Source organism: Scyliorhinus canicula, chromosome 25, assembly GCF_902713615.1.
Source record: "Scyliorhinus canicula chromosome 25, sScyCan1.1, whole genome shotgun sequence".
NCBI classification, from domain to species: domain Eukaryota; kingdom Metazoa; phylum Chordata; class Chondrichthyes; order Carcharhiniformes; family Scyliorhinidae; genus Scyliorhinus; species Scyliorhinus canicula.
In genome coordinates this window covers 2,677,759-2,705,191 of record NC_052170.1, presented here as the reverse complement: position 1 = coordinate 2,705,191, position 27,433 = coordinate 2,677,759, and the positions used below count along the sequence as shown (strand labels likewise).

At 49.5% G+C, this 27,433-nt stretch overlaps 1 protein-coding gene across 2 annotated transcripts; it reads left to right on the top strand.

The window, feature by feature from the left end:
• atg4da (autophagy related 4D, cysteine peptidase a) lies at positions 1–27,412 on the top strand. 2 transcript variants are annotated; one of them, XM_038784709.1, is made up of 11 exons: positions 1–154; positions 6,296–6,605; positions 7,403–7,486; positions 7,585–7,821; positions 9,787–10,150; positions 10,834–10,904; positions 17,733–17,878; positions 18,390–18,468; positions 23,214–23,290; positions 24,648–24,767; positions 26,600–27,412. In XM_038784709.1, the coding sequence occupies exons 2-11, from the start codon at positions 6,389–6,391 to the stop codon at positions 26,780–26,782; spliced, it is 1,578 nt and encodes a 525-aa protein (XP_038640637.1). In that variant the 5' UTR covers positions 1–154; positions 6,296–6,388; the 3' UTR covers positions 26,783–27,412. The 2 variants fall into 2 exon arrangements, with proteins under 2 accessions (XP_038640637.1, XP_038640636.1); XM_038784708.1 differs by having other exon boundaries at positions 7,582–7,821.
• Positions 27,413–27,433: the final 21 nt, after the last annotated feature.

The window sequence follows — 27,433 nt, the reverse complement described above, 5'->3', positions numbered from 1 at the left end:
CTCTCTCCGCCAGCGGTGATATCGGCGCTGCGGGCCCGGCTGTCCGCTCAGAGACTTCGAGGCTGGGCAGGGACAGCGGGAAACTCTCGGGGCCACAAACCAACCGGATCGAAGCTGCTTCAAACCGGAGCGCGGGCCGGGGGAATGGGTTAAGGTGAGAATCTGACATGGAGCAGTTACCGTTACCCCCCCGCCCCCCCCCCCCCGAGCCTCCCCCCCCCCCCGAGCCCCCCCCCCCCCGAGCCTCCCCCCCCCCCCGACCCTCCCCCCCCCCCCGACCCTCCCCCCCCCCGACCCTCCCCCCCCCCCCCCGAGCCTCCCCCCCCCCGACCCTCCCCCCCCCCCCCCCGACCCTCCCCCCCCCCGACCCTCCCCCCCCCCCCCCCGACCCTCCCCCCCCCCCGACCCTCCCCCCCCCGAGCCTCCCCCCCCCGAGCCTCCCCCCCCCGAGCCTCCCCCCCCGAGCCTCCCCCCCCCGAGCCTCCCCCCCCCCCGAGCCTCCCCCCCCCCCGAGCCTCCCCCCCCCCCGAGCCTCCCCCCCCCCCCGAGCCTCCCCCCCCCCCCGAGCCTCCCCCCCCCCCGCGCCTCCCCCCCCCCCCCCCGAGCCTCCCCCCCCCCCCCCCGCGCCTCCCCCCCCCCCCCGAGCCTCCCCCCCCCCCCCGAGCCTCCCCCCCCCGCGCCTCCCCCCCCCCCCCGAGGCCCCCCCCCCCCCCCCCGAGGCCCCCCCCCCAAGCCTCTTCCCCCCCCCCCCCCCCCCCCCACCTTTTTTTTGGAAGAAATGAATTGGGTAGTCTACATTAAAAAACAAATTGTTTCTGATCTTCACCCTAAACATTGGTCCCATGTGCTGATGTCCCAGACCAGGACTCTGGACCACCAGGGTTTCTGCCATCAGATTGTTCCTGCTTCCTCATATCCATCACTGGGATTTATTTCCACTGGTGTATGTTCAGCTGATCAACATGTGAACACTTTGTCCTTCACTGGTTGTGAAGCAACTGCTGTAAGCCTGGTTACTGACACATTCCTCAGCAGGGAATGATATTCCGACAGGTAGTTTGTTCATTGCGGAAAGCCGGGTCAGCCTTTGGTTCTGGAGGTGGCTTTCTTGTTACAGTCGGTGAGGAAGTAAAGTTGTAAGAAAGTCAAGTGGCCCAAAGACACTCGAGAGCCAGGAGAACAGTGGGTGAAAAGGGTCAGTGTGGGTGAAAAGGGTCAGTGTGGGTGAAAAGGGTCAGTGTGGGTGAAAAGGGTCAGTGTGGGTGAAAAGGGTCAGTGTGGGTGAAAAGGGACAGTGTGGGTGAAAAGGGACAGTTCTGCCATGATTAAGAAGGAAGGAATTCTGAGAGAAATGTGGAATCCCACAATTAAAAGATCTTGGAATAAATTTGGAATAGGAGATGGTGCATTGGGCCTTGTTTTCCAAACAGTTAGGATTTAGGGCAGTGGAACGATGGGTAAAGTCACATTTGGATTTTGGGAATGTTGGGAAATGAGGTGGAATTACTTTAAACAGGGTGTGTCCTTCCTATGATATACATTTTTTGTGATGTTTCATTGAGCTGTATTTGACGAGTTTATTATTTGCCAAATTAGTTTTGAAGAACATATGCTGGCTTAAATATGATCTTTTCTATGGTGTGAAAGATTTCAGACGCTTCACTGCTTTCACCTAGTTGTAACTCTGAACTCTTGTGCTCAGTCAGCTTCCTAACCATGTGATTTGCTTGTAAAGTAGACCAAAGTATTAACTTCACTTCTAGTGGATAGCACTGCTGCCTCACGGCGCCGAGGTCCCAGGGCGGCACGGTGGCACAGTGGGTTAGCACTGCTGCCTCACGGCGCCGAGGTCCCAGGTTCGATCCCGGCTCTGGGTCACCTTCCGTATGGAGTTTGCACATTCTCCCCATGTTTGCGTGGGATTCTCCCCCACACTCCAAAGATGTGCAGGGTAGGTGTATTGGCCACGCTAAATTGTCCCTTAACTGGAAAAAATGAATTGGGTACTCTAAATTTCCAAAACACTTTTGAAAAATTAAATTTTAAAAAACTTCACTTCTTATTCACCCTGGTTAGTAGGAATGCACACTGCAGGTGAAACTCATTGTTTGGTGTTGTCCCCTTCAGTTTGAGCATTAGTGAAATTGTTGTTAAAGTACTAACTTGTTATCTTGGTGGTTATTAAAGAGTCGTCATAGTCACTATTCGCAGTCAGACGCTAACTTCTCATTGTGTTGACATCAACCACTTTTGTTTATACTTTTAACACAATAAATCATCCGAAGGTGTTTCACAGGAGTGTTATCAGCCAACATTAGACACTGAGCTATAAAAGGTTTTAGGACATGTAGTGAAAAACTTGGTCAAGAGGTGGATTTTAACAAGCGTCCAAAAGAGCGTTTAGAGCCGCAGATATCTTGAAGCATGATTGGATTAGATTTATTGTCACGTGTGCCGAGGTACAGTGAAAAGTATTGTTCTGTGTACAGTCCAGACAGATCGTTCCATACATGAAAAAACACAATGTAAATACTTAGGCACAGGCATTGGGTGAAGCCTATAGAGTGTAGTAGTACTCAGTAGAGAAGACATTTGAAGATACATGCCTATCAGTGATGGAGTGATTAAAATAGGGAATTTTCAAGAGGGGTTGGGCAGGAGGAGATTACAGAACAGGCGGAGCAGGGGGCAGCACGGTGGCGCAGTGGTTAGCATTGCTGCCTACGGCGCTGAGGACCCGGGTTCGAATCCCGGCCCTGGGTCACTGTCCGTGTGGAGTTTTCACATTCTCCCCGTGTCTGCGTGGGTTCCACCTCCACAACCCAAAGATGTGCAGGATAGGTAGATTGGCCATGATAAATTGCCCCTTAATTGGAAAAAATAATTGGGTACTCTAAATTTATTTTAAAAAAGAACAGGCGGAGCAGAGAGATTACAGTACAGGCGGGGCAGAGAGATTACAGTACAGGCGGGGCAGAGAGATGTTGGACGTGTCAGGCTGGAGGAGATTATATTGATTGTAGAGGGACAAAGCAATTGAGAATTTTGATTAAAAAGCTGAGTTTTTTAAAGTTGAGATGTTGGTGGACTGCTGGGAGTCAATGTAACCCAGGCAGTACAGACTCCTCACACTGTCACCCACTGGACTCGTTTGTTTTTTTCTTCAGGATCTCGGATCTGTGAAATATCTATGGCTCCTTTTTTTAAAAATTCATTTACAGGATGTGGCCTCGCTGGCTAGGCCAGTATTTATTGCCCATCCCTAGTTGCCCTTCAGAAGGTGGTGGTGAGCTGCCTTCATAAACCACTACAGTCCTTGAGGTGTAGGTACACCTACTGCACTGTTAGGGAGGGAGTTCCAGGATTTTGCCCCAGCGGCAGTGAGGAACAGCTGATATATTTCCCAGTCAGGATGGTGAGTGACTTGGAGGGGAACCTCCAGGTGGTGGGGTTCCCAGGTATCTGCTGCCCTTGCCCTTCTAGATGGCAGTGGTCATGGGTTTGGAAGGTGCTGCCTAAGGAGCCTTGGTGAGTTACTGCAGTGCATCTTGTAGATGGTACACACTGCTGCCACTGTTCATCGGTGGTGGAGGGTTTGAATATTTGTGGAAGGAGGAGCAATCAAACGGAGCTGCTTTGTCCTGGATGGTGTTGAGTTTCTTCAGTGTTGGTGGAGCTGCACTCATCCAGGCAAGTGGAGAGTATTTCATTACACTCCTGACTTGTGCCTTTTAGATGGTGGACAAGCTTTGGGGGGGTCAGAAGGTGAGTTACTCGCTGTAGGATTCCTAGCCTTTGACCTGCCCTGGTAGCTGAATACAATTCTGTTGCTGCCGATGGCTGGGATATTGTCTGTAAGGGATGATTCTGTGACCGTGTCAGGCTGTTTGACTAGTCTGTGAGATAGCTCTCAACTTTGGCACAAGCCCCCAGATGTCAGGAAGGAGGCCTTTGCAGAGTCGACAGGGCTGGGTTTGCCGTTGTCATTTCCGGTGCCTGGGTCGGTGTGGGTGGTTTTTTGTGTTTTCCGTAGCGGTTGAATACAACCGAGTGGCTTGCGAGGCCATTTCAGAGGGAATTTAAGAGTCAGCTACATTGCTGTGGGTCTGGAGTCACATGTAAGCCAGACCAGGTAAGGGCGGCTTTTTAAGGCCTGAGGTTCGCCTTGTAAATCACAGAAACCTGAATGATTTTGTCATTCTCCAAATGTTTTCAGTTTTACTCCTGTCCTACACACTGGACCTGGTGGAGGTGACTGTGATCTTTGGCATTTTGAAATTGGAGAATTGATACTGTCACAAATCCAAGGTACTCCTCAGCAAAATTAAAATATAGGGAAGTAAAGCTGAGGCCTTCATTCGGCAAGGCTGAGTACTTAGCCCCTACTATACTCCCTATACACACGTGACTCTGTTGCAAAATTTGGCTCCAGCTCCATCTACAAGTTTGCTGATGACATGGCCGTAGTGGGTTGGATCTCGAACAACGATGAGTCAGAGTACAGGAGTGAGATAGAGAACCTAGTGGCATTGTGCAGCGACAACAATCTCTCCCTCATCATCAGCAAAACTAAGGAGCTGGTCATTGACTTCAGGAAGTGAAGTATCGTACACGCCCCTGTCAGCATCAACGGGGCCGAGGTGGAGATGGTCGACAGCTTCAAATTCACCAACAATCTGTCCTGGTCCAACCTCTTTCACCAGGCAATCTGAGAACTCTTAACAGATTCAGAAACAGCTTCTTCCCCGCTGTTACCAGCCTCCTGAATGACCCTCTTATGGACTGAACTGATCCCTTCATACATCCTCTCCACTGAGTAGTACTACACTCCGTATGCTTCACACAATTCCTGTGCCTAAGTATTTACGTGTGTTCTTTTCATGTATGAAATGATCTGTTTGGACTGTACGCAAACAATGCGTTTCACTGAACCTCGGTACTCGTGACAATAAATCATTTCATTGGTACCCACGTCAAATCTGTAGTGGAAGCACTGAAATTAGCTAAAACATTGAAGGTTAATTATGAGAAGATTTATTGACTGTGGCCGTGGCGGCCCTGACCCCGGCCGCGGCGGCCCTGACCCCGGCCGCGGCGGCCCTGACCCCGGCCGCGGCGGACCTGACCCCGGCCGCGGCGGCCCTGACCCCGGCCGCGGCGGCCCTGACCCCGGCCGCGGCGGCCCTGACCCCGGCCGCGGCGGCCCTGACCCCGGCCGCGGCGGCCCTGACCCCGGCCGCGGCGGCCCTGACCCCGGCCGCGGCGGCCCTGACCCCGGCCGCGGCGGCCCTGACCCCGGCCGCGGCGGCCCTGACCCCGGCCGCGGCGGCCCTGACCCCGGCCGCGGCGGCCCTGACCCCGGCCGCGGCGGCCCTGACCCCCGGCCGCGGCGGCCCTGACCCCGGCCGCGGCGGCCCTGACCCCGGCCGCGGCGGCCCTGACCCCGGCCGCGGCGGCCCTGACCCCGGCCGCGGCGGCCCTGACCCCGGCCCCGGCGGCCCTGACCCCGGCCCCGGCGGCCCTGACCCCGACCCCGGCGGCCCTGACCCCGGCGGCCCTGACCCCGGCCGCGGCGGCCCTGACCCCGGCGGCCCTGACCCCGGCGGCCCTGACCCCGGCGGCCCTGACCCCGGCGGCCCTGACCCCGGCGGCCCTGACCCCGGCGGCCCTGACCCCGGCGGCCCTGGCCCCGGCGGCCCTGGCCGTGCCCGTGGCCACACACTTCTAATTTGAAATTTTATCAACCCAGATTGTACCTGCAGATGGGTTTTCTGCTCAGTAATGTGGTATTTATAAGACAAAAAGGGCTAGAAATACGCACAGAAATATCAGCGTCAGAAAACCGATTTTACCGTTGTGTGTGGCAAGTCTATCGAAATTCTGACTTTCACAACCGCAATGCAGTCAAACTCCCAAATGCGACCAATGAAGCTGGCTCAATAGCAAAATAGACTGGAAAACTCTGGAAATATCTAACAAGTGTTTCTTTCTTCCAGCTGTGTCCTAACCACTGACCCCGGGCACCATCCCTGGGTTTTCTAATTCACAACATATCATAGTCTTGCCACCTCAGGCTCATTGGGGATCTGTTGGCAGCATTAACTCAATAGTATACAAACAGATTTTGTACCAAGCAAAATAAATGTGTCTGCAAAATTACCTCAGTCAAATTGGGCTACCCGCTTGTTCCTTCTGTACTTGGTTGGCTGTAAGTCTTTGCGTTTATGAATTTGATGACCACTATACTCTGCTGGATTTTAACTGCTTCATTTGTATGTGTTCTCCCGCTCTCCAGGTGATTCTTGCTCTAACTCAGATGGCCAAGAGGCAAATGAATGAATGCACTGTCCACCAATGCTGTGTCTTATCACAATTAACTCCGTGACCAATGAATTCCGTCTCGCCTTCCTCCGTTCAGTACATCCAAACCCAGGAAGACCTGCGTCCGTCAGACTCGAAGAGACAATTGCTTCCAGGACCCAGCGATCATGAGAATGGCTGGAACAGCCATTGTAATTCGGCAGAGAGGCCTCAGCAGAATGAGCCAGACGAGGTGGACAAGATTAAAGCGAAGCTGATGACAGCGTGGAACAATGTCAAATATGGTGAGACCCTCTGTCTGCAAAGATGGGAATGTTTCCACAACACCCAGACATTTGTTTCTTTCCTCTTTGTTTCCTGGTCCCATCCTGAAAGTCCTGTCACGTTGGCTACATCAACCATCCCTCCTTCATCGCCATGTCTGTTGAGAGACATTATACCCTTGGTTGACTTTCTTATGTATATTTTCGTTGCAGTTACCAGATCTGAAGTTGAGAGCTCGCAAACTCCCTGATCAACTAAGGGAGATCTATAGACTGGGAATTAAAGCCCTTGGTTCCCTTACCCTCAAGCTTGCTTCTTTTACTTTGATTCTAATATTTATATTTGTTTCTTTAAAATGACAGAGTTGATCGGGGAACTTGCGATGATGTACTGATCCGGACAGTATGAGAGCATTGACTATACATTGTGGAATGATTAGTTTTAATACCAAAAGCAAATACCGTGGATGCTGGAATTTTTAACAACTTCACTCGTGAGATGTGGGCATTTATTAACCATCCCTAATTACCCTTGAGAAATCCGAACTAAAAACAGAAAATGCTGGGAAAAGATCTGGCAGCATCTGTGGAGAAGCAAACAGAGTTAATGTTTTGAGTCCGTTTATTTAATATATGTTTCGCTGCTGATGTTAATCCAGTCATCTCACACTTCTAACTATAATCTCTCTCTTCCCTCCCCCCCCCCCCCCCCCCCCCCCCCCCCCTCGCTCAGCCAGTGTCGCTGTCAGCATTTCTTGTGGGAAAGATTTCCTAAGTAGTCAGCTGTGCTAATCTGATTCTATTCTGTGTCTTCATAGGTTGGGTGGTGAAAGGGAGAACCAGCTTCAGCAAGACATCCCCCATTTTTCTTCTGGGACGCTGCTACTGTTTTGAGTCAGAAGGTATTGTGCTCCTCTCTCGGACTGGGACACACTGTGACTTTGTAAGTCACTGACTGTCGGAACTGTTAATAATGTCACCTGCTTCCTTTTCCCAGCAGCTGATTCACCGTCAATCTCAGACTCTAGTTATGAGACAGGCAACAACCAAAATTCCCCTCCTACCTCGGTGGAATTGTTCCGGAAGGACTTTGCCTCACGGATCTGGTTGACATACAGGCGTGAATTTCCTCAGCTGGAGGGTTCTGTGTGGACCACGGACTGTGGCTGGGGTTGCATGTTACGCAGTGGGCAGATGTTACTGGCTCAGGGACTTCTTGTCCATCTTCTGTCTCGAAGTAAGTCTTGCCCCTTTTTGTTTTATGCTTTTTCTTCTCCTCTGCTGAATGCACTGTCTGTCGCTGAGGTACAGCCCACAGTAATAATTGTCCAATTGACCATTTGTAAACCTGGACGTGTGGGGAATCGATGCCACGCTATTTACCCAAGTGAGGCATTGCGGCTGAACACTATCCTGCTTTTTTACGTCATCTACATAGCGGCGCATCTCGCAGGGATCAGCGATGAGCAGTCTGCCATCAGTAATCCTGCCTGATTCTCTCTCCCAATGCCCCACAGAAACCCTCACCTGGGATACCACAAAAAACTTTAGCCTTATTTGCAGCCCAGTTGAGATTCACCTAAGTCAGATCAGATTTGGTCTATAAGGCCAAGAGATGTAGTGAGCAGAACATTTCCCACTAAAGTAAAAGCTTTTACAACATAATAGTGAATGCGTTTGTCAGCATATTGCAACGGGTAGATAGAGGTCTTGGAGTAACTCTAAAACTGGAATCTAATGAAGGATTTAAATACAAAGGACAAGTGTGATGAGCTGGGATGCAATAAACCTCACCACGTCCAACTTTCCTCCCTACATAGAAAATACATTTTAGAATTGAATATTTGTTTCTCTAGTGCAACAAGAGCCTTGCAGATTAGAAGGTTCAAGGCTCAATCTCTGGGCGGTGTGAGGTTTGCAGTAAAAGTTGTAGAATTGACCTATTGTGTCTGTAAAATCTGACACTTTGACCAGTTTATTAATTGAACGTTTTACCCAGGTATCTTTACTGACTAGGCGAACAGAGGACAATGCAAGTGTATAAATCAAACAACTTTATTCAACAAACAGTAAAACAGCGACCCTTAAATTAATCCTTAAATTATCCCACTAATAACAGCCCCAAAGGGCAGCACGGTGGCCTAGTGGTTAGCACAACCGCCTCACGGCGCTGAGGTCCCAGGTTCGATCCCGGCTCTGGGTCACTGTCCGTGTGGAGTTTGCATATTCTCCCCGTGTCTGCGTGGGTTTCGCCCCCACAACCCAAAAATGTGCAGAGTAGGTGGATTGGCCACACTAAATTGCCCCTTAATTGGAAAAAATAATTGGGTAATCTAAATTTATGAAAAAAAAAATAACAGCCCCAAAATTCTTAATCCTACCCGTGCCGATAAACCCGATCGAGCTGCGGGTCCAACCCTCAGACTCGGTTGTCTCCGGGTCCTTTTACGCGAAGGTGGGTCTCACAAGCGGCTTCCTTCCGTCTCTGGTCACTGGTCTTCATTACCTTTGCAGGGAGTCTTTGCTGCTGGGAGGTTCAGGGGTTTGATTCTGATAGCCTGTCCTGCCAGAATGTACTCCGGCCCCCAGCCAATGTGGGTGGAGTTACTAATGGCCACTCGGCAGGGCATCGAGAATCCGTCCACAGCGTTCGTTTCCTGGTGCAGTGTTTGTATATAACCTTGTCTGCTCAAAACAATCGATCCATGAATAGAGCTTGATGGGTGATCGATCGGGCAGGTCCCGATACATCCTGGTGGTTTGTCCCTGTTTATTGTATTCAAACTCGGCCAAGTTTGGAATTCCCTTCAACTTGCCTGGAGCTGACTGCGCCTTGATTTAAAATGTCCAATTTTTAATTTAAAGTGTCCAATTTTATGGGGCCTAAAATCCAGGCTGTTGCCCATATTACCACAGATTTTGTCTTTGAGCGAAGGAGGAAAATATTTTGCTGCTTCTGTTCGCTGTCGAGCCACTGTTGCTGAAACGTGCAACTGTGTTGGGTGAGGGCAAGGTCAGCTTTGGATGTGATATATCTCTGTCACTATTGAATATCCTACTTTTTATACACTCAGCCTATTTAGTAAAACCTGATAACTTACTGTTAGACAACCTGGTACCGAGGGAATCTTGCCTGCTAGAAAGAATTAATGTTATTTGGGTATTGGCAGCTCTGGTTTGTAAATGGCCTTTTTCTTTCCAGACTGGACCTGGCCTGACGTGTTACTGTCTGTTGAATCAGAAGCTGAGCCCAGATCACCATCCAGATCAAACACTTTAAACTGGCCAATTCTCTCTGAGGTCCTTGGCTCACAACTGGACAGAAGTAGAAGCCTCAGGGATACGCAGAGAACCACCACAACGCAAGCACACGTGCGATCATGGAGACGGGCCAAGGTTGACTACACGATGGACAAAGAGGAGCTGGAGCACCGGAGAATCATCTCCTGGTTTGGAGATCACCCCAAGGCTCCGTTTGGAGTGCATCAGTTGGTGGAATATGGGAAGAAATCTGGGAAGAAGGCTGGGGACTGGTATGGCCCATCCATTGTGGCTCACATAATCAAGTGAGTAAAAACCTGCCGGCAACCACACCAAAGAAAGCACTTGTATTAATGAAGTACGGAGTGCCCAACAGCAATCCATTGTCATGAAAGTATAGTCACCATTAAACAAGGAAATGTAGCAGCCACTTTGTGAACTGTAGCAAACGAGATGAATAAGCTGTTTGTCCAGACTCCGAAAGAGTGCAACCACTTAACCATGCTGACGCTCCACTGACTAGCTAGAGGCATGAAGAGTGGATCATAAACGTCGATACTTAAATGTCAGAAATTAGATATAAACTTTGACCCAGGATTGTCGGACGTTTTACCACCCTTTTACTTATTTCCTGCCATGGGGATTAGCTCCTGTTTAGTTTGTGGGTACGGTCATAGTGCAGTGTGCAATAATGTAAACCCATACTCCTTTCTGTTTGTCACTGTCCTGTGATTACTGCTAGACGTTACCTCCGTCCAGGTCCTGGCATAGGACAGGATCAGGCTGGGACTGCAGCGCGTTCCATCGTTGAGTCACTAGCTTCGGCACAGACACAAAGGAACGCCACTTGGCTGAGGTGCTGAATGGCTGCTGGCGGCCAACCCAGGATGGGTCTGAAGAAAGGGAGCTGCAATAGTTTGCAGCTATGTTTTTATCACTGTAGTTGTTTTAATTGACTCCTATTAACCGAGTTCTCCATTTCTTTCAGGAGGGCGGTAGAAAAAGCTGAAGACTCTGAATCTCTGAACATTGCTATCTATGTAGCCCAGGACTGCACAGGTGAGTGTGTACTGTGGCCCTTACAATAATCTTTATTAGTGTCACAAGTAGGCTTACATTAACACCACAATGAACATTCTGTACTACACTACTTATTACTTACTGACTGTAAAGCTCCTTTTATTGTTTTTGTGAGTTACTGTTGGCGGAGTTAAATTCCTTTATAGTTTTATTTGTGGGACATTTGACAGAAGTCTTCAAAGTCATAAAACTGTTTGCAGTGACGGAAAGGTCGCTAACTAAAGGACACAGATTTAAGGTGATTGGGAAGAGACATGAGGAAACTTTGTTTTTACACAGTGAGTTCTTGTGATCTGGAATTCACTGCCAGATTTGATAACATTGAAACATGGATAGATATTTGAAAGCAAGATAGAAGAGCAGAAGTTTGGACAAATCTCACAGAAATCTAAAAATAGTAGAGGATTACAACTTCCCCAATATTAACTGGGATAGTCAAAGTGTGAAAGGCTTAGATGGGGTGGAATTCTTAAAATTCCAGGAGAGCTTTTTACGCCAGTGCATAGCAAGTCCTACAAGAGAGGGGGCGGTGCAGGACCCAGTTTTAGAGAATGAAGCCGGGCAAGTGGTAGAAGCGTCGGTGGGGGAGCATTTTGGTGACAGTGACCATAACGCAGTAGGATTTAAGGTAGTAATAGAAAGGGACAAAGATGATGGACCAGAAACAAAGGTTCTAAATTGGGGGCGGCCAATTTTAACAGGATAAGACAGGATCTGGCAAAAGTCGACTGGGAGCTGCTACTTGTAGGAAAATCTACATTAGTACAGTGGGATTCATTCAAAAAGGAAATAGAGAGAGAACAGGGCCAACGTGTTCCTGTAAAGGTAAAGAACAAAGAAAAGCATAGCACAGGAACAGGCCCTTCGGCCCTCCAAGCCTGTGCCGACCATGCTGCCCGTCTAAACTAAAATCTTCTATACTTCCGGGTTCCGTATCCCTCTATTCCCATCCTATTCATGTATTTGTCAAGATGTCCCTTAAACGTCACTATCGTCCCTGCTTCCACCACCTCCTCCGGCAGCGAGTTCCAGACACCCACTACCCTCTGTATAAAAAAAAAAAAAAAAAAAAAAAATTTGCATCGTACATCTCCTCTAAACCTTGCCCCTCGCACCTTAAACCTATGCCCCCGATTAATTGACCCCTCAACCCTGGGAAAAAGCCTCTGACTATCCACTCTGTCTATGCCCCTCATAATGTTGTAGACCTCTTATCAGGTCCCCCCTCAACTTCCGTCGTTCCAGTGAGGACAAACCGAGTTTATTCAACCTCTCCTCATAGTTAATGCCCTCCATACCAGGCAACATCCTGGCAAATCTCTTCTGCAGCCTCTCTAAAGCCTCCACATCCTTCTGGTAGTGTGGCGACCAGAATTGAACACTATACTCCAAGTGGGGCCTAACTAACAAGTGGGTTCTATACAGCTGCAACATGACTTGCCAATTTTTATACTCAATGCCCCGGCCAATTAAGGCAAGCATGCCGTATGCCTTCTTGATTACCTTCTCTACCTGTGTTGCCCCTTTCAGTGACCTGTGGACCTGTACACTTAGATCTCTCTGACTGTCAATACTCTTGAGGGTTCAACCACTCACTGTATGTTCCCTACCTGTATTAGACCTTCCAAAATGCATTCCCTCACATTTGTCTGGATTAAACTCCATCTGCTTCTTCTCTGCCCAAGTCTCCAAACTATCTAAATCCTGCTGAATCCTCTGACAGTCCTCATCGCTATCCACAATTCCACCAACCTTTGTGCTGTCTGCAAACTTACTAATCAGACCAGTTACATTTTCCTCCAAATCATTTATATATATTACGAACAGCAAAGGTCCCAGCACTGATCCCTGCGGAACACCACTAGTCACAGCCCTCCAATTAGAAAAGCACCCTTCCATTGCTACTCTCTGCCTTCTATGACCTAACCAGTTCTGTATCCACCTTGCCAGCTCACCCCTGATCCCGTGTGACTTCACCTTTTGTACCAGTCTGCCATGAGGGACCTTGTCAAAGGCCTTACTGAAGTCCATGTAGACAACATCCACTGCCCTACCTGCATCAGCATCTTTGTGACCTCCTCGAAAAACTGTCAAGTTAGTGAGACACGACCTCCCCTTCACAAAACCATGCTGCCTCTCGCTAATACGTCCATTTGCTTCCAAATGGGAGTAGATCCTTTCTCAAAGAATTCTCTCCAGTAATTTCCCTACCGCTGACGTAAGGCACACCGGCCTGTAGTTCCCTGGATTATCCTTGCTACCCTTCTTAAACAAAGGAACAACATTGGTTATTCTCCAGTCCTCCGGGACATCACCTGAAGACAGTGAGGATCCAAAGATTTCTGTCAAGGCCTCAGCAATTTCCTCTCTCGCCTCCTTCAGTATTCTGGGGTAGATCCCATCAGGCCCTGGGGACTTATCTACCCTAATATTTTCAAGGCGCCCAACACCATCTTTTTGGATCTCAATGTGACCCAGGCTATCCACACACCCTTCTCCAGACTCCACATCCACCAATTCCTTCTCTTTGGTGAATACTGATGCAAAGTATTCATTTAGTAGCTCGCCCATTTCCTCTGGCTCCACACATAGATTCCCTTGCCTGTCCTTCAGTGGGCCAACCCATTCCCTGGCTACCCTCTTGCTTTTTCTGTACGTGTAAAAAGCCTTGGGATTTTCCATAACCCTATGAAGTGTGGCAACAACAAGTCTAGAGAACCCCTGATGTCAAGGGATACAGAGGACTCAAAACAGCGGAATCCCTCGAGGAATATAGAAAGTGCAGGAGTTACTTAAAAATCAAAATAGGAGAACGACGAGGGGACATGAAAAAATACTGGTGGGTAAAATAAGGAAAAATCAAAGTGTTTTATAAGTATATTAAGGGCAGGAGGATAACCAGGAAAAGAGTAGGAACTAACATGGTAATCTATGTATGGAGCCGGAAGACGTAGGGGAGGTTTTAACGCTTTTAGCAGGCTTAAAAGTGGATAAAGACCCAGATGAGATGTATCCCAGGTTGCTGTGGGAGGTAAAGGAGGAGATTGCCGAGGCTCTGACTATTTTCTCAGGCCACGGGAGCTCCCAGAGGACTGGAGGACAGCTAATGTACCATTGTTCAAGAAGGGTGGTAGCGATAAATCAGGAAATTACAGGCCAGTGAGACTAACTTCAGTGGTAGGGAAATTGTGGGACAAGATTCTGAGGGACAGAATTAAATCTCCACTTGGGAGGCCGAGATTAAGCAAGGATAATCAGCATTGTCAAAGGGAGATCGTGTCTCACAATGTGATTGAATTTTTCGAGGAAGTGACTAGGTCTGTAGATGATGGTGAAGAAGGTACCAGCCCATGGGATCCAGATTAATTTGGCAAATTGGACCCAAAATTGGCTGAGTGGCAGGAGGCAGAGGGTGATGGCTGAAGGTTTTTATGACTGGAAGCCTGTGTCCAGTGGTGTTCCACAGGGATTTGGGTCCCTTGCTGTTTGTAGTGTACATTAATGATCTAGACGTCAATGTAGGAGGTATGATCAGTACGTTCACAGATGACACGAAAATTGGTAGTGTGGTATTTATAGCGAGGAGGAAAGCCTTAGATTACAGGATTATATAGACGGGCTGGTTAAATGGGCAGGACAGTGGCCAATGGAATTTAACCCTGGAAAGTTTGAGGTGATGCATTTGGGAGGACTAACGAGGCAAGTGAATAGACAATGAACGGTAAAAGCTCCGGAAATACAGAGGATCAGAGAGACCTCTGGGTGCACGTCCATAGATCCCTGAGGGCAGCAGGACAGGTAGATCATAAAATCATAGAATTTACAGTGCAGAAGGAGACCATTCAGCCCATCAAGTCTGCACCAGCCCTTAGAAAGAGCACCCTACCTAAGCCCATACCTCCACCCTATCCCCTCACCTCCACCCTATCTACGTAACCCCACCTAACCATTTTTGTTTTTGGACACTAAGGGCAATTTAGCATGGCCAATCCACCTAACCTGCACATCTTTGGACTGCGGGAGGAAACCGGAGCACCCGGAGGAAACCCACGCAGACACGGGGAGAAACTGCAGACTCCGCACAGACAGTGTTGCTCGTTATGCTTTCCCTTAATTTGCTCTGTTTTAATTACCTTTGCTCAAGAGTCGGCAGGTATCTTTCTGATACCACCACAGGGTTCAAAGCCAAATACTGATCAATGACTCAATACACCAGTTAGTAAGTTTGAAATCAATACACATTTATTTACACACACAGTCAATTATTAGTCATGCATAAACTCTGCTCGCTAAACTACAACTACTACTAAAACCTATACTTAGCTTCGAGTGGCCCACAGGGCCAGAGGAACAATGGCCGTTGTCCGGTTCTGATACTGCTGGCTTCGAACTGGTACGGAATAGTAGCTAGGAGCGTCTATCTCGTAGCGTGCGTTGATCTTAGGCTTACTTGTTCTGGTGCAGCTGCTCAGCAGGAGCCAAGAGTTCTTTCAAGAGCTGCCAAGAGAGCGAACTGAACTTAGGGACTCTGCTTTATACCCCAAGGGGTTTCGCGCCCTTCTGGGCGGATACCCCGGACTTGGTCTCAATTAATTGGACCATGTCCCAATCGTTCCTATTGATTTTCTCCAGTACCGGAGTTGTTCCCTGATAGTTGGGCGGGCCCCATGTGGCCGTTGGCCTGCCTTTGTTTTAGCTCCCACTGGCGCCGGGGAGTCTGTCCTGTTCTCGATTGTTTCAATGTTTCCTTTTTGTCTCCGGAGATAGCTCATTAATATGCTAATGGCTATTGGTTTCAGTTCTGTCTGGGTTCTGCAAATCTTAATCCACAGGAAACCTTGCACCTGCTTGTTTTCCTTGTAGCTGGCCAATTTTCCCGGCAATCTTTGCGGGCATCCATTTTGGAATTGGGGCGTGGCAACCCCAGGTGGCTACAACAAACACCCAAGCCGGGAGTCTAACGTGGGACCCTGGAGCTGTGAAGGAACAGTGCTAACCACTGTGCTACCATGCTGCCCAGGAGGTGGTTAAGAAGGCCTAAGGGATACTTAGCTTTATTAACCGAGGCATAGAATACAAGAGAAGGGGGTTATGATGGAGCTGTATAAAATGCTGGTTATGCCACAGCTGGAGTACTGTGTGCAGCTCTGGTCACCTCACTATAAAGGTGACGGTGAAGTCACCATAGTCCCAGATGACCAGCGGGTTATTTTCCCCTTGGAGGAGGAGAGCTGACTGGTGGTGATTTAACCGGAGGGTCACCATACCTCAGACGAGGGGCAAGGTTGAGAAGGCGGAGCCTTCATGAACACGCACACTATAGGAAGGAAGTGATTGCAGTCGAAAGGGCACAGGGGAGATTCACCGGGACGTTAACTGGGCTGGAGTGTTTCGGCTGTGAAGAGAGACTGGTTAGGCAGGGGTTGTTCTCCCTGGAGCTGAAAAGGCTGAGAGGGGAACTTGATTGAGGTGCACAAAATCATGAGGGGCATAGATAGGGTAGATAGTGAAAAAACATTTTCACCTTTGTGGAGAGATCAGTAACCAGGGGGGGCATAGATTTAAGGTGAGGGGATTTGAGGAAAAGCCTTTTCATCCAGACGGTGGTGGGAATCTGGAATTTGCTGCTGAAAGGGTGGTACAGATGGGAACCCTCCAACATTTAAGAAGCATTTAATTACACAGTAATCTTTGAGCCAAACACTCTGGTGTTTGTTGTGGATATTGACACTGTTCAATGTTGCAGCAAGAGCTTTGCCAGCAATAGGGAGGGTGACGTGTGAGGGTGAATTGCTCCTTTAGTCTTTCCTCTGGTTGCAGTGATGATGAACAATATTTTTTTGACTTGTGTGAAAGGATGCTGTAAAAATAGACACAACTATCTGTTCTCACATTCCAGCAGGAAAAGGCTGTAATTGGATTTCCTGGAGAGCCAGTCATCTGACTCTGTTCCTCGTGCTTTGGTAGAGTTTCTCTGAAGCAACATCCTATCCCAATCCTAATTTGGAGAATTTTCTGGATTCCAATCATTTATTTGTTTTTTAAATTATTAATTCTTGGGATGTGGGCATCATTGGCGACCCAGCATTTACGATTTAGCATGGCCAATCCACCTACCCTGCACATCCTTTTGGGTTACATAGAACATAGAACAGTACAGCACAGAACAGGCCCTTCGGCCCTCAATGTTGTGCCGAGCCATGATCACCCTACTCAAACCCACGTATCCACCCTATACCCGTAACCCAACAACCCCCCCCTTAACCTTACTTTTTTATTAGGACACTACGGGCAATTTAGCATGGCCAATCCACCTAACCCGCACATCTTTGGACTGTGGGAGGAAACCGGAGCACCCGGAGGAAACCCACGCACACAGGGGGAGGACGTGCAGACTCCACACAGACAGTGACCCAGCCGGGAATCGAACCTGGGACCCTGGAGCTGTCAAGCATTTATGCTAACCACCATGCTACCCTGCCGGGGGTGAAACCCACGCAAACACGGGGAGAATGTGCAAACTCCACACGGACAGTGATCCAGAGCCGGGATCGAACCTGAGACCTCAGCGCCGTGAGGCAGCAGTGCTAGCCACTGCGCCGCCCCGAAAGTTTTTTTTCACTGAGTTTTGGAAGCTGCAGGTGTGAATCCTGGAAATATTCTGCCAGATGATCACATACGGATATTGGGGTGGTGAATAATCCAGGTTCTGCTCTCTACGTGTTGTATTTTACATGACTCTATGCTGAAAGCTTCTTCTTGTGGCAACGTGGAAGTTTGCAACTGTTCTTTCCTTTTCTGAGACAGTATATAAAGGAGACGTGCTGAATCTGTGTGAGGCCCCGTTGAAGGGGGGAACCGTTTCTGGCTGTGATTGGAAGTCCGTTATGATCCTGGTGCCTGTTCGACTTGGAGGAGAAAATCTCAATCCCGTGTACATGCAGTGTGTGAAGGTAGGCAATAAAGCTGACAATTTACGTTATAAACCTTTCAGTGTGCTCTGTACCTACATCTCCTGCACGTACTAATTCATAGAACAGTACAGCACAGAACAGGCCCTTCGGCCCTCGATGTTGTGCCGAGCATTGTCCGAAACCAAGATCAAGCTATCCCACTCCCTGTCATTCTGGTGTGCTCCATGTGCCCATCCAATAACTGCTTGAAAGTTCCTGAAGTGTCCGACTCCACTATCACAGCAGGCAGTCCATTCCACACCCTAATCACTCTGAGTAAAGAACCTACCTTTTTTGCTAAGGTTTTCGATGTCTTTATAAAACACTACACCATGTATTTAACTGGGTTTGCAATCACGGCACATCCCAAATGCAGCATCAGTCTCTGCTCTGTCCTCTCCTGTTGTTGGCCAGTTCCCAATGGTGTGCCTCCCTGGTTCACCTTTCATGTGACTTTGCTAGACAAATAGCTCGGCAATGTACCAGGAGTCTAACCCTTGTTTGTTTGTAGGAAATTCTGAAGCTTGAATGTTGTATTGGAATCATCGGTGGGAAACCCAAGCACTCACTTTATTTCATTGGCTACCAAGGTAGGTGTTGAAGTAGTGTCAACCTTTTTTTTTTGTTCTGGGCTGTGGCCAAAGGAAAGTGGTGAGAGCAGAGGTGGGAGTCGTTGCTGAATGCGCATCATTGATGATGACGACCCGGCATTGCCGGGCAGCTGGACACTAATGAGATTTTATTGCTCAGACCATTGGGTGCAAAACGAAAATCACTTTTTAGTTTGGAAGCGGAGGGCAGTGGTGAATCTGGAGCACTGAACTTAGTGTTGGTATTTTGTGAAGGAACTAGGACTTTGCAGAGAGTGCAGGGGAGAACTAACTGGGACAAAATTCAATCTCAAAGTTTTTAGTTATGAGGATTTAGGGTATTCTATACTTCCGTATCGGATTTATTTTTAAATGAAGGGAATTAATGTCTCCCCATTCGATTAATTGATTAATTGGATCCTCTTGGCTGCCACTTACATGTAAAAGCAAAAAATTATATTGAATTCCGAGAAATATATCTTTTTAGTCATCGTTCTACAGAACCGATTTCTGTGGCGTTATTGCGCTACAACTGTTTGAAAAGGAACTGATCAAGTTCCTGAGAGAAGAGGATATTGTCAGTTATAGGGTTCTCGTGATGTGTCACGGGGGTGGGGGGGGGGGGGGGATTTCCCCTACACTGGCCACAGCTTTTCTTGTCTGCCTTTTATTTTTGCTTTTTCCAGGAGTCAGCACAAAAAAGGGGTGGACTGGATTGGGGTGGACTGGACTGGATTGGGGTGGACTGGACTGGATTGGGGTGGACTGGACTGGATTGGGGTGGACTGGACTGGATTGGGGTGGACTGGACTGGATTGGGGTGGACTGGACTGGATTGGGGTGGACTGGACTGGATTGGGGTGGACTGGACTGGATTGGGGTGGACTGGACTGGATTGGGGTGGACTGGACTGGATTGGGGTGGACTGGACTGGATTGGGGTGGACTGGACTGGATTGGGGTGGACTGGACTGGATTGGGGTGGACTGGAGTGGATTGGGGTGGACTGGAGTGGATTGGGGTGGACTGGAGTGGATTGGGGTGGACTGGAGTGGATTGGGGTGGACTGGAGTGGATTGGGGTGGACTGGAGTGGATTGGGGTGGACTGGAGTGGATTGGGGTGGACTGGAGTGGATTGGGGTGGACTGGAGTGGATTGGGGTGGACTGGAGTGGATTGGGGTGGACTGGAGTGGATTGGGGTGGACTGGAGTGGATTGGGGTGGACTGGAGTGGATTGGGGTGGACTGGAGTGGATTGGGGTGGACTGGAGTGGATTGGGGTGGACTGGAGTGGATTGGGGTGGACTGGAGTGGATTGGGGTGGACTGGAGTGGATTGGGGTGGACTGGAGTGGATTGGGGTGGACTGGAGTGGATTGGGGTGGATTGGGGTGGACTGGAGTGGATTGGGGTGGACTGGAGTGGATTGGGGTGGACTGGAGTGGATTGGGGTGGACTGGAGTGGATTGGGGTGGACTGGAGTGGATTGGGGTGGACTGGAGTGGATTGGGGTGGACTGGACTGGATTGGATTGGGGTGGACTGGACTGGATTGGATTGGGGTGGACTGGACTGGATTGGATTGGGGTGGACTGGACTGGATTGGGGTGGACTGGACTGGATTGGGGTGGACTGGACTGGACTGGATTGGGGTGGACTGGACTGGACTGGATTGGATTGGGGTGGACTGGACTGGATTGGATTGGGGTGGACTGGACTGGATTGGATTGGGGTGGACTGGACTGGATTGGATTGGGGTGGACTGGACTGGATTGGATTGGGGTGGACTGGACTGGATTGGGGTGGACTGGACTGGATTGGATTGGGGTGGACTGGACTGGATTGGATTGGGGTGGACTGGACTGGATTGGGGTGGACTGGACTGGATTGGGTGGACTGGACTGGATTGGGGTGGACTGGACTGGATTGGGGTGGACTGGACTGGATTGGGGTGGACTGGACTGGATTGGGGTGGACTGGACTGGATTGGGGTGGACTGGACTGGATTGGGGTGGACTGGACTGGATTGGGGTGGACTGGACTGGATTGGGGTGGACTGGACTGGATTGGGGTGGACTGGACTGGATTGGGGTGGACTGGACTGGATTGGGGTGGACTGGACTGGATTGGGGTGGACTGGACTGGATTGGGGTGGACTGGAGTGGATTGGGGTGGACTGGAGTGGATTGGGGTGGACTGGATTGGATTGGGGTGGACTGGACTGGATTGGATTGGGGTGGACTGGACTGGATTGGATTGGGGTGGACTGGACTGGATTGGGGTGGACTGGACTGGATTGGGGTGGACTGGACTGGATTGGATTGGGGTGGACTGGACTGGATTGGATTGGGGTGGACTGGACTGGATTGGGGTGGACTGGACTGGATTGGGGTGGACTGGACTGGATTGGGGTGGACTGGACTGGATTGGGGTGGACTGGACTGGATTGGGGTGGACTGGACTGGATTGGGGTGGACTGGACTGGATTGGGGTGGACTGGACTGGATTGGGGTGGACTGGACTGGATTGGGGTGGACTGGACTGGATTGGGGGGGGGACTGGAGTGGATTGGGGTGGACTGGAGTGGATTGGGGTGGACTGGAGTGGATTGGGGTGGACTGGAGTGGATTGGGGTGGACTGGACTGGATTGGGGTGGACTGGCCTGGATTGGGGTGGACTGGACCGGGGCGGGCCGGACTGGACCGGGGCGGGCCGGACTGGACCGGGGCGGGCCGGACTGGACCGGGGCGGGCCGGACTGGACCGGGGCGGGCCGGACTGGACCGGGGCGGGCCGGACTGGACCGGGGCGGGCCGGACTGGACCGGGGCGGGCCGGACTGGACCGGGGCGGGCCGGACTGGACCGGGGCGGGCCGGACTTGTTGGATCCAATGGATTTGTGTGTCAGCCGGATGAGGAAGCTCCCAGATTAGGTCCTTTGGCTCGGATTTGCGAGACAAAAATCAGTTGTGGCTCCCTTACCAGTGACTCCTTTTCTTTAAATAAATTTACAGTACCCAATTCATTTTTTCCAATTAAGGGGCAATTTAGCGTGGCCAATCCACCTACTCTGCACATCTTTGGGTTGTGGGGGCGAAACCCACGCAGACACAGGGAGAATGTGCAAACTCCACACGGACAGTGACTCAGAGCCGGGAACGAACCTGGGACCTCAGCGCCCCTGCAAGGCGCCACCATGCTGCCCTTTTACCAGTGACCCCTGACCACCCTACTGCCAAATAGCTCATCAATATTCAGTATCTGGGCCCATATAAGCGGAGTGATCTGTTGGTTTGGCACTGCGTTAGGTTGAACGAATGTTCGGAGGGGGGGCGGATGAATTTACACTGACTTAATACTCTTTTATTTAATTCGCCCATGGGATGTGGGCGTCTCTGGCTAGCCTTGCCTTTATTGCCCATCCTTAATTGCCCTTGAGACGGTGTAGGTGAGTTGCTGCCTTGAACCGCTGCAGTCTATGTGGTGTAGGTACGCCCACTGTGCTGTTAGGGAGGGAGTTCCAGGGTTTTGACCCAGCGACAGTGAACGAATTACACTCTATTTCCAAGTCTGGATAGTGAGTGGCCTGGAGGAGAACCTCCAGGTGGTGGGGTTCCCAGGTACCTGCTGCCCTTGTCCTTCTAGTTGGTAGCAGTTGTGGGTTTGGAAGGTGCTGCTGAAAGAGCCTTGGTGAGTTGCTGCAGTGCATCTTGTAGATGGTCCACACAGCTGCCACTGTGCGTCGGTGATGGGGGACTGGATATTTGTGGATGGGATGTTCATCAAGTGGGTTGCTTTTTCCTGAATGGTGTTGAGTTTCTTGAGTGTTGTTGGAGCTGCCCCTGTGCCTCGTAAATAGTGGACTGCCTTGGGGGAGCCAGGAGATGAGCGACTCGCTTATTGTTTCACGTGAGTCAAGAGTGCAGAATCAAAGCCCAACGGTCTATTCTTTTAGAATCAGCTGGCTGAAGACTGATGTTGGATAATTCACTTTCCAGATAGTGAAGAGAGGCACGATAGTATTGTACAGAAGTTCAGTGATTCCAGTGGAAAACAATGTAATTGAGGAGCCAGATATTCAAAAATCGCCACAAAGCTCTTTTCTGCTTTGCTTGCTGGGTGGAAAATGGCAGTCTGCCCTTTTCAGTTCCATGAGGCAATATTACAGGTTCTAGCAGGTTGGAGGGGCTGTGATGGTTGGAGGTGGATTCTTGAGGTGGTTAACATTTCAACCTTTTGTTAATGAGTTGTAAGAGATTTTGGGATCGTTTTGTCCTCGCAGACGGATCGTCTCCATTGACTGGCCTCAAGAAACGTGAAGAGTCTTTGTACGATTCCTTGGGATTTGATGTCTGTAGTCACAGGGGCAGTTGTGCATCTTTAGAATTAACAATGTCGCTGTTAGTCAGAAGGCAGAGATTTGTGTGAGCAATAACCAGTCATGGCTTCAGTCAGCTTAAACCTTTGTCCAATTCTTTAAAATATTTACGAGGCAGGATGTTACACACGTATTTGAAATAAATATAGAATGAGGTTTTACACATGAAATCAGTCATTTTTGACTTCAGCAATGTGACCAATCTTGTGCTGAATGTCCCAGACGTACGTACGTGAGGAGTCACAGGATGATCATCTGGGACATTCTGCTCGTTTTTAATCTCCTGCTCTCCAGGCGTGGGATTACATTTGGCAGAAATATGAGTTATAGTGAAACAGAATATGAAGTAATTGTGCCATCATTTTTCAGATGATTTCTTGCTGTATTTGGACCCTCACTACTGCCAGCCTGTTGTGGATGTCACTAAACCTGACTTTCTGTTGGAGGTGAGCAAAACTACATTGTTGGTACGGGGTGGGCCTGGGGCTTAACGATTGCAGGTCAAGAGAGACGGACGTATATTTTGATGGCTGGAGAGACCGAATTAACTGCACAGCTTTGAGCTGTCTAATTTGACATTCGAAGGATTAACTTCTTGTTGGTAAAACCAGATGTGTCTATGCGATTTTAGTTTTGAAATTTTGTTTCCAATTAAGGGGTAATTTAGCGTGGCCAATCCGCCTACCCTAGGTTGTGGGGGTGAGAGACCCACACAGACATTGTGCACGGTAGCATTGTGGATAGCACAATCGCTTTACAGCTCCAGGGTCCCAGGTTCGATTCTGGCTTGGGTCACTGTTTGTGCGGAGTCTGCACATCCTCCCAGTGTGTCCGTAGGTTTCCTCTGGGTGCTCCGGTTTCCTCCCACAGTCCAAAGATGTGCAGGTTAGGTGGATTGGCCATGATAAATTGCCCTTAGTGTTGGGTGGGGTTACTGGGTTATGGGGATAGGGTGGCGGTGTTAACCTTGGGTAGGGTGCTCTTTCTAGGAGCCGGTGCAGACTCGATGGGCTGAATGGCCTCCTTCTGCACTGTAAATTCTATTCTATTCCACACGGACAGTGACCCGGTGCCGGGATCGAATCAGGGCCCTTGGCACCATGAGGCAACAGTGCTAACCACCGTGCCGCCATGCTGCTCCAGTGTCTATATTATTTAAAACCAGCTGTCAACTCTATTTCAAAATGACCAATAAAGAAAGAGGAACTTGATGCCCATTTATAACCAGTGCACTATGATTACCCCAAAGGAAATAGAGACTGTTGATCTTTCTTGTAAGAGATCAAAGTGCTGCTTGCTCTGGAAATTGTAGACTTGGTATGATGTTGTCTGATGTTGGGGTAGAATAGAGACAGCTTTGTACTTTTACCTGACTGTCAGCCAGGTATGCCATTTTCCCGCACTGCCCACATATCCCTTGGGAAAAGTTTCGTTTTTCAAAGCAATTGCATTTTGCAAATCCTGCCCAAATAATAGTTTTTGCCGACTTAATTTTGTTTTTGATGGACTTATGGGAATCGAGATGGGCTGATGCGGGGGAGCTGGGATGGGCTGGGCTGGGATGGTGCAACCCTGTCATTGACACCAAATCAGGCCCCAGTGAGAGGTGGGAGCTTTCTGTTTTATTTCATTCATGGGATGTGAGTGTTACTATCTTTCGCCCCTTCAGTCAAGATAGAGCAAATTGGAGGAAGATTGAACTAATGTTGTTACGAACTTCATCATCCAGGTGTACACTGGAGGATGGAGGTATTTCACTTGAAAAGGGAGCTCTTTATTAATGGCTGCTTCTTTATTCCCCAGTCATTTCATTGCATCTCTCCAAGGAAGCTGTCCTTCACTAAGATGGATCCCAGCTGCACCATCGGGTTTTATGCACAGACAAAGGAGGATTTTGAAAACTTGTGTAAAAATGTCACAACGGTGAGTGTCCTGTCTTTCTGAGCAGTATTCGCCATTGCTGGCTGAAATTCTGTGTGAGGAAAAGAGACATTCCAAATGCTGCTCCATATTGAACTGAAAATAAACTTCAGCAGCTTGTATCTGTGTTCCTGCCTATCATGCCGGAGATTTCTCGTGGCGTTGGAACAATGGTATTCCAGTCCATTGCTGCACCACATCAGTACAGGGAGAAAGACCAACTCCACTCTGGAATTACGGGAGAGTGTGATGGGTGTGTGGAATCAGCCTCTACTGTTTGATAAAGTTCCACACACAAGTTAAGCTCAAAGTCGCGAGGAGGTGGGGGAAAACTTGAATTGGCTGCAGAATAGGAAATAAATATTTAGAGGTGATGTGTTGGGCTGTGATGGAGTGGAACATTGAATGGGGAGCCTCAGTGACATGCATTCAGAAACTCCAATATGGGTTTATAGACCATACCAAACTTGGATGGGCAGTGATATTGAAATTACTGAATGGGTTAAACAAAATGTGTAAAGGTGGTCTGTGAAATTCAACACAGCAAAGTGTGAGTGGAGTACAATGAGCAATACTCTCATTCAACGGCATGAATGTGGTACAAACAGCAAAGGGTGAAGTCAAAAGAGACTGAGTAGCTTGATCACATGCAACACTCAACAGACCCAACCAAGTCAGAACAGCAATTAATAAACTCATGATGTTGAGCTACTGTCAAAACACATGTCAGAGAAAGTGATGGTCAAACTGCACAGGCATCATTGGGAATAGGAATAGGCGCTGCCAATCAGCTAGATTGTGCGGGAACCTAGATGCCATTTTCCCGCACTGCCCACATATCCCCTTGATATCCTTCTTATCTAGAAATCTGTATGAGCCTCCACTCTGGGGGGCACATTTCATTATATTTTAGGCTGCGAGAGACAGATTTTTGGTGTCTTGAATCGGGGGATATTGGGAGCAGGCACGAAGGTGGAATTGAAATTCATGATATTGAATGGTGGAGCAGGCTTGACAGGCCATCTGGTTTTCTCCAGCTTTTATTTCTTATGGCCACAGGATCTTTAACATCCACCTGAGAGCGGAAAAGGTGTAACAACTCACCCAACACATGGCATCTCTGACAGTCAGCACTCCCTCAGTACTGACCCTCTGACAGTGCGGTACTCCCTCAGTACTGACCCTCTGACAGTGCAGTACTCCCTCAGTACTGACCCTCTGACAGTGCAGTACTCCCTCAGTACTGACCCTCTGACAGTGCAGCCCTCCCTCAGTACTGACCCTCTGACAGTGCAGCAGTCCCTCAGTACTGACCCTCTGACAGTGCAGTACTCCCTCAGTACTGACCCTCTGACAGTGCAGCAGTCCCTCAGTACTGACCCTCTGACAGTGCGGCACTACCTCAGTACTGACCCTCTGACAGTGCGGCACTCCCTCAGTACTAACTCTCTGACAGTGCGGCACTCCCTCAGTACTGACCCTCTGACAATGCAGCACTCCCTCAGTACTGACCCTGACAATGCAGCGCTCCCTCAGTACTGACCCTCTGACAGTGCAGCACTCCCTCAGTACTGACCCTCTGGCAGTGCGGCACTCCCTCAGTACTGACCCACTGACATTGCAGCACTCCCTCAGCGCTGACCCTCTGACCGTGCAGCATTCCCTCAGTATTGACCCTTTGACAGTGCGACACATCCCCTAACACTGAAATCTCCTTGATCCAGCGCCTTTTATATAATGAATCATTGACCCTGATCAGTGACATTCTCTGTGAGTTTGATTCGTGTTTTGAGGACGAGTTTGTGATCGGGTATATTTTGTTTTTCCCCCCTTAGGTATTGAGCTCCTCGTCTTTGAAAGAGAAGTACCCTATTTTCACCTTTGCAGGTGGCTGTGCTCAGGATTATGGTCTGGATGAACTGTGCACTCACAAACCGGATAAAACTGTGCTAATCTCCAAGTCTGGCCGGCCAGGGAGGTCGAGGCAGAGCAGCAGTGATGAGTTTGTCTTTCTGTGATGAGGAAATGGACTCGATGCGATATGTCTACCTGCTATATTTCAGCAGGGAATAAACTAGGAGCCCCTCAAAGTGTTCCTATATTTATATTCTGTCCTTTCTACAAAGGTGGAGATCAGTAAGATACACACCCTCTGCTGTGCTGACTTTTATTTTGACACTGGTGTTCGCTCTCTTCCTTCCTGACCAAGGTGGGATTTTCTCTCACTCGTAGCAGTGCTGGTGTTGCACATTGAATTCAAATATGTTACGTGTACCAGAAAGTGCCCTGGTGTTGCTGGGATATTTGGGGTAAGGTGGTGACTTGCACTGGGATAGGAGCCTACCAGTGACAGCGAGCACCCTGGTAATTTGCCCAGTCTGTGTGGTGGGTGAGCCTGGAGAGAGAGTGGCAGGGATTTTGTTCCTTGCGGGTGGTGGGGATTAGAGGTGGGCCTGGGTTACTGTCCTCCCCGTTGCAGTCCAGGCTGGGAATCCCGACTTGCTCCTCCTCCTTCCCCAGAGTGACTGAGACTGATTAGTCCCACTGCTCCCTTGGCAGATTGACAAATTCAGCACACAATCACGGATATCCACCTCCTAATTTGCATGTTGCTTTTTCCAAAATTTCACCCCGGGGGGGGGGGGGGGGGGGGGGGGGGGAAACAACAA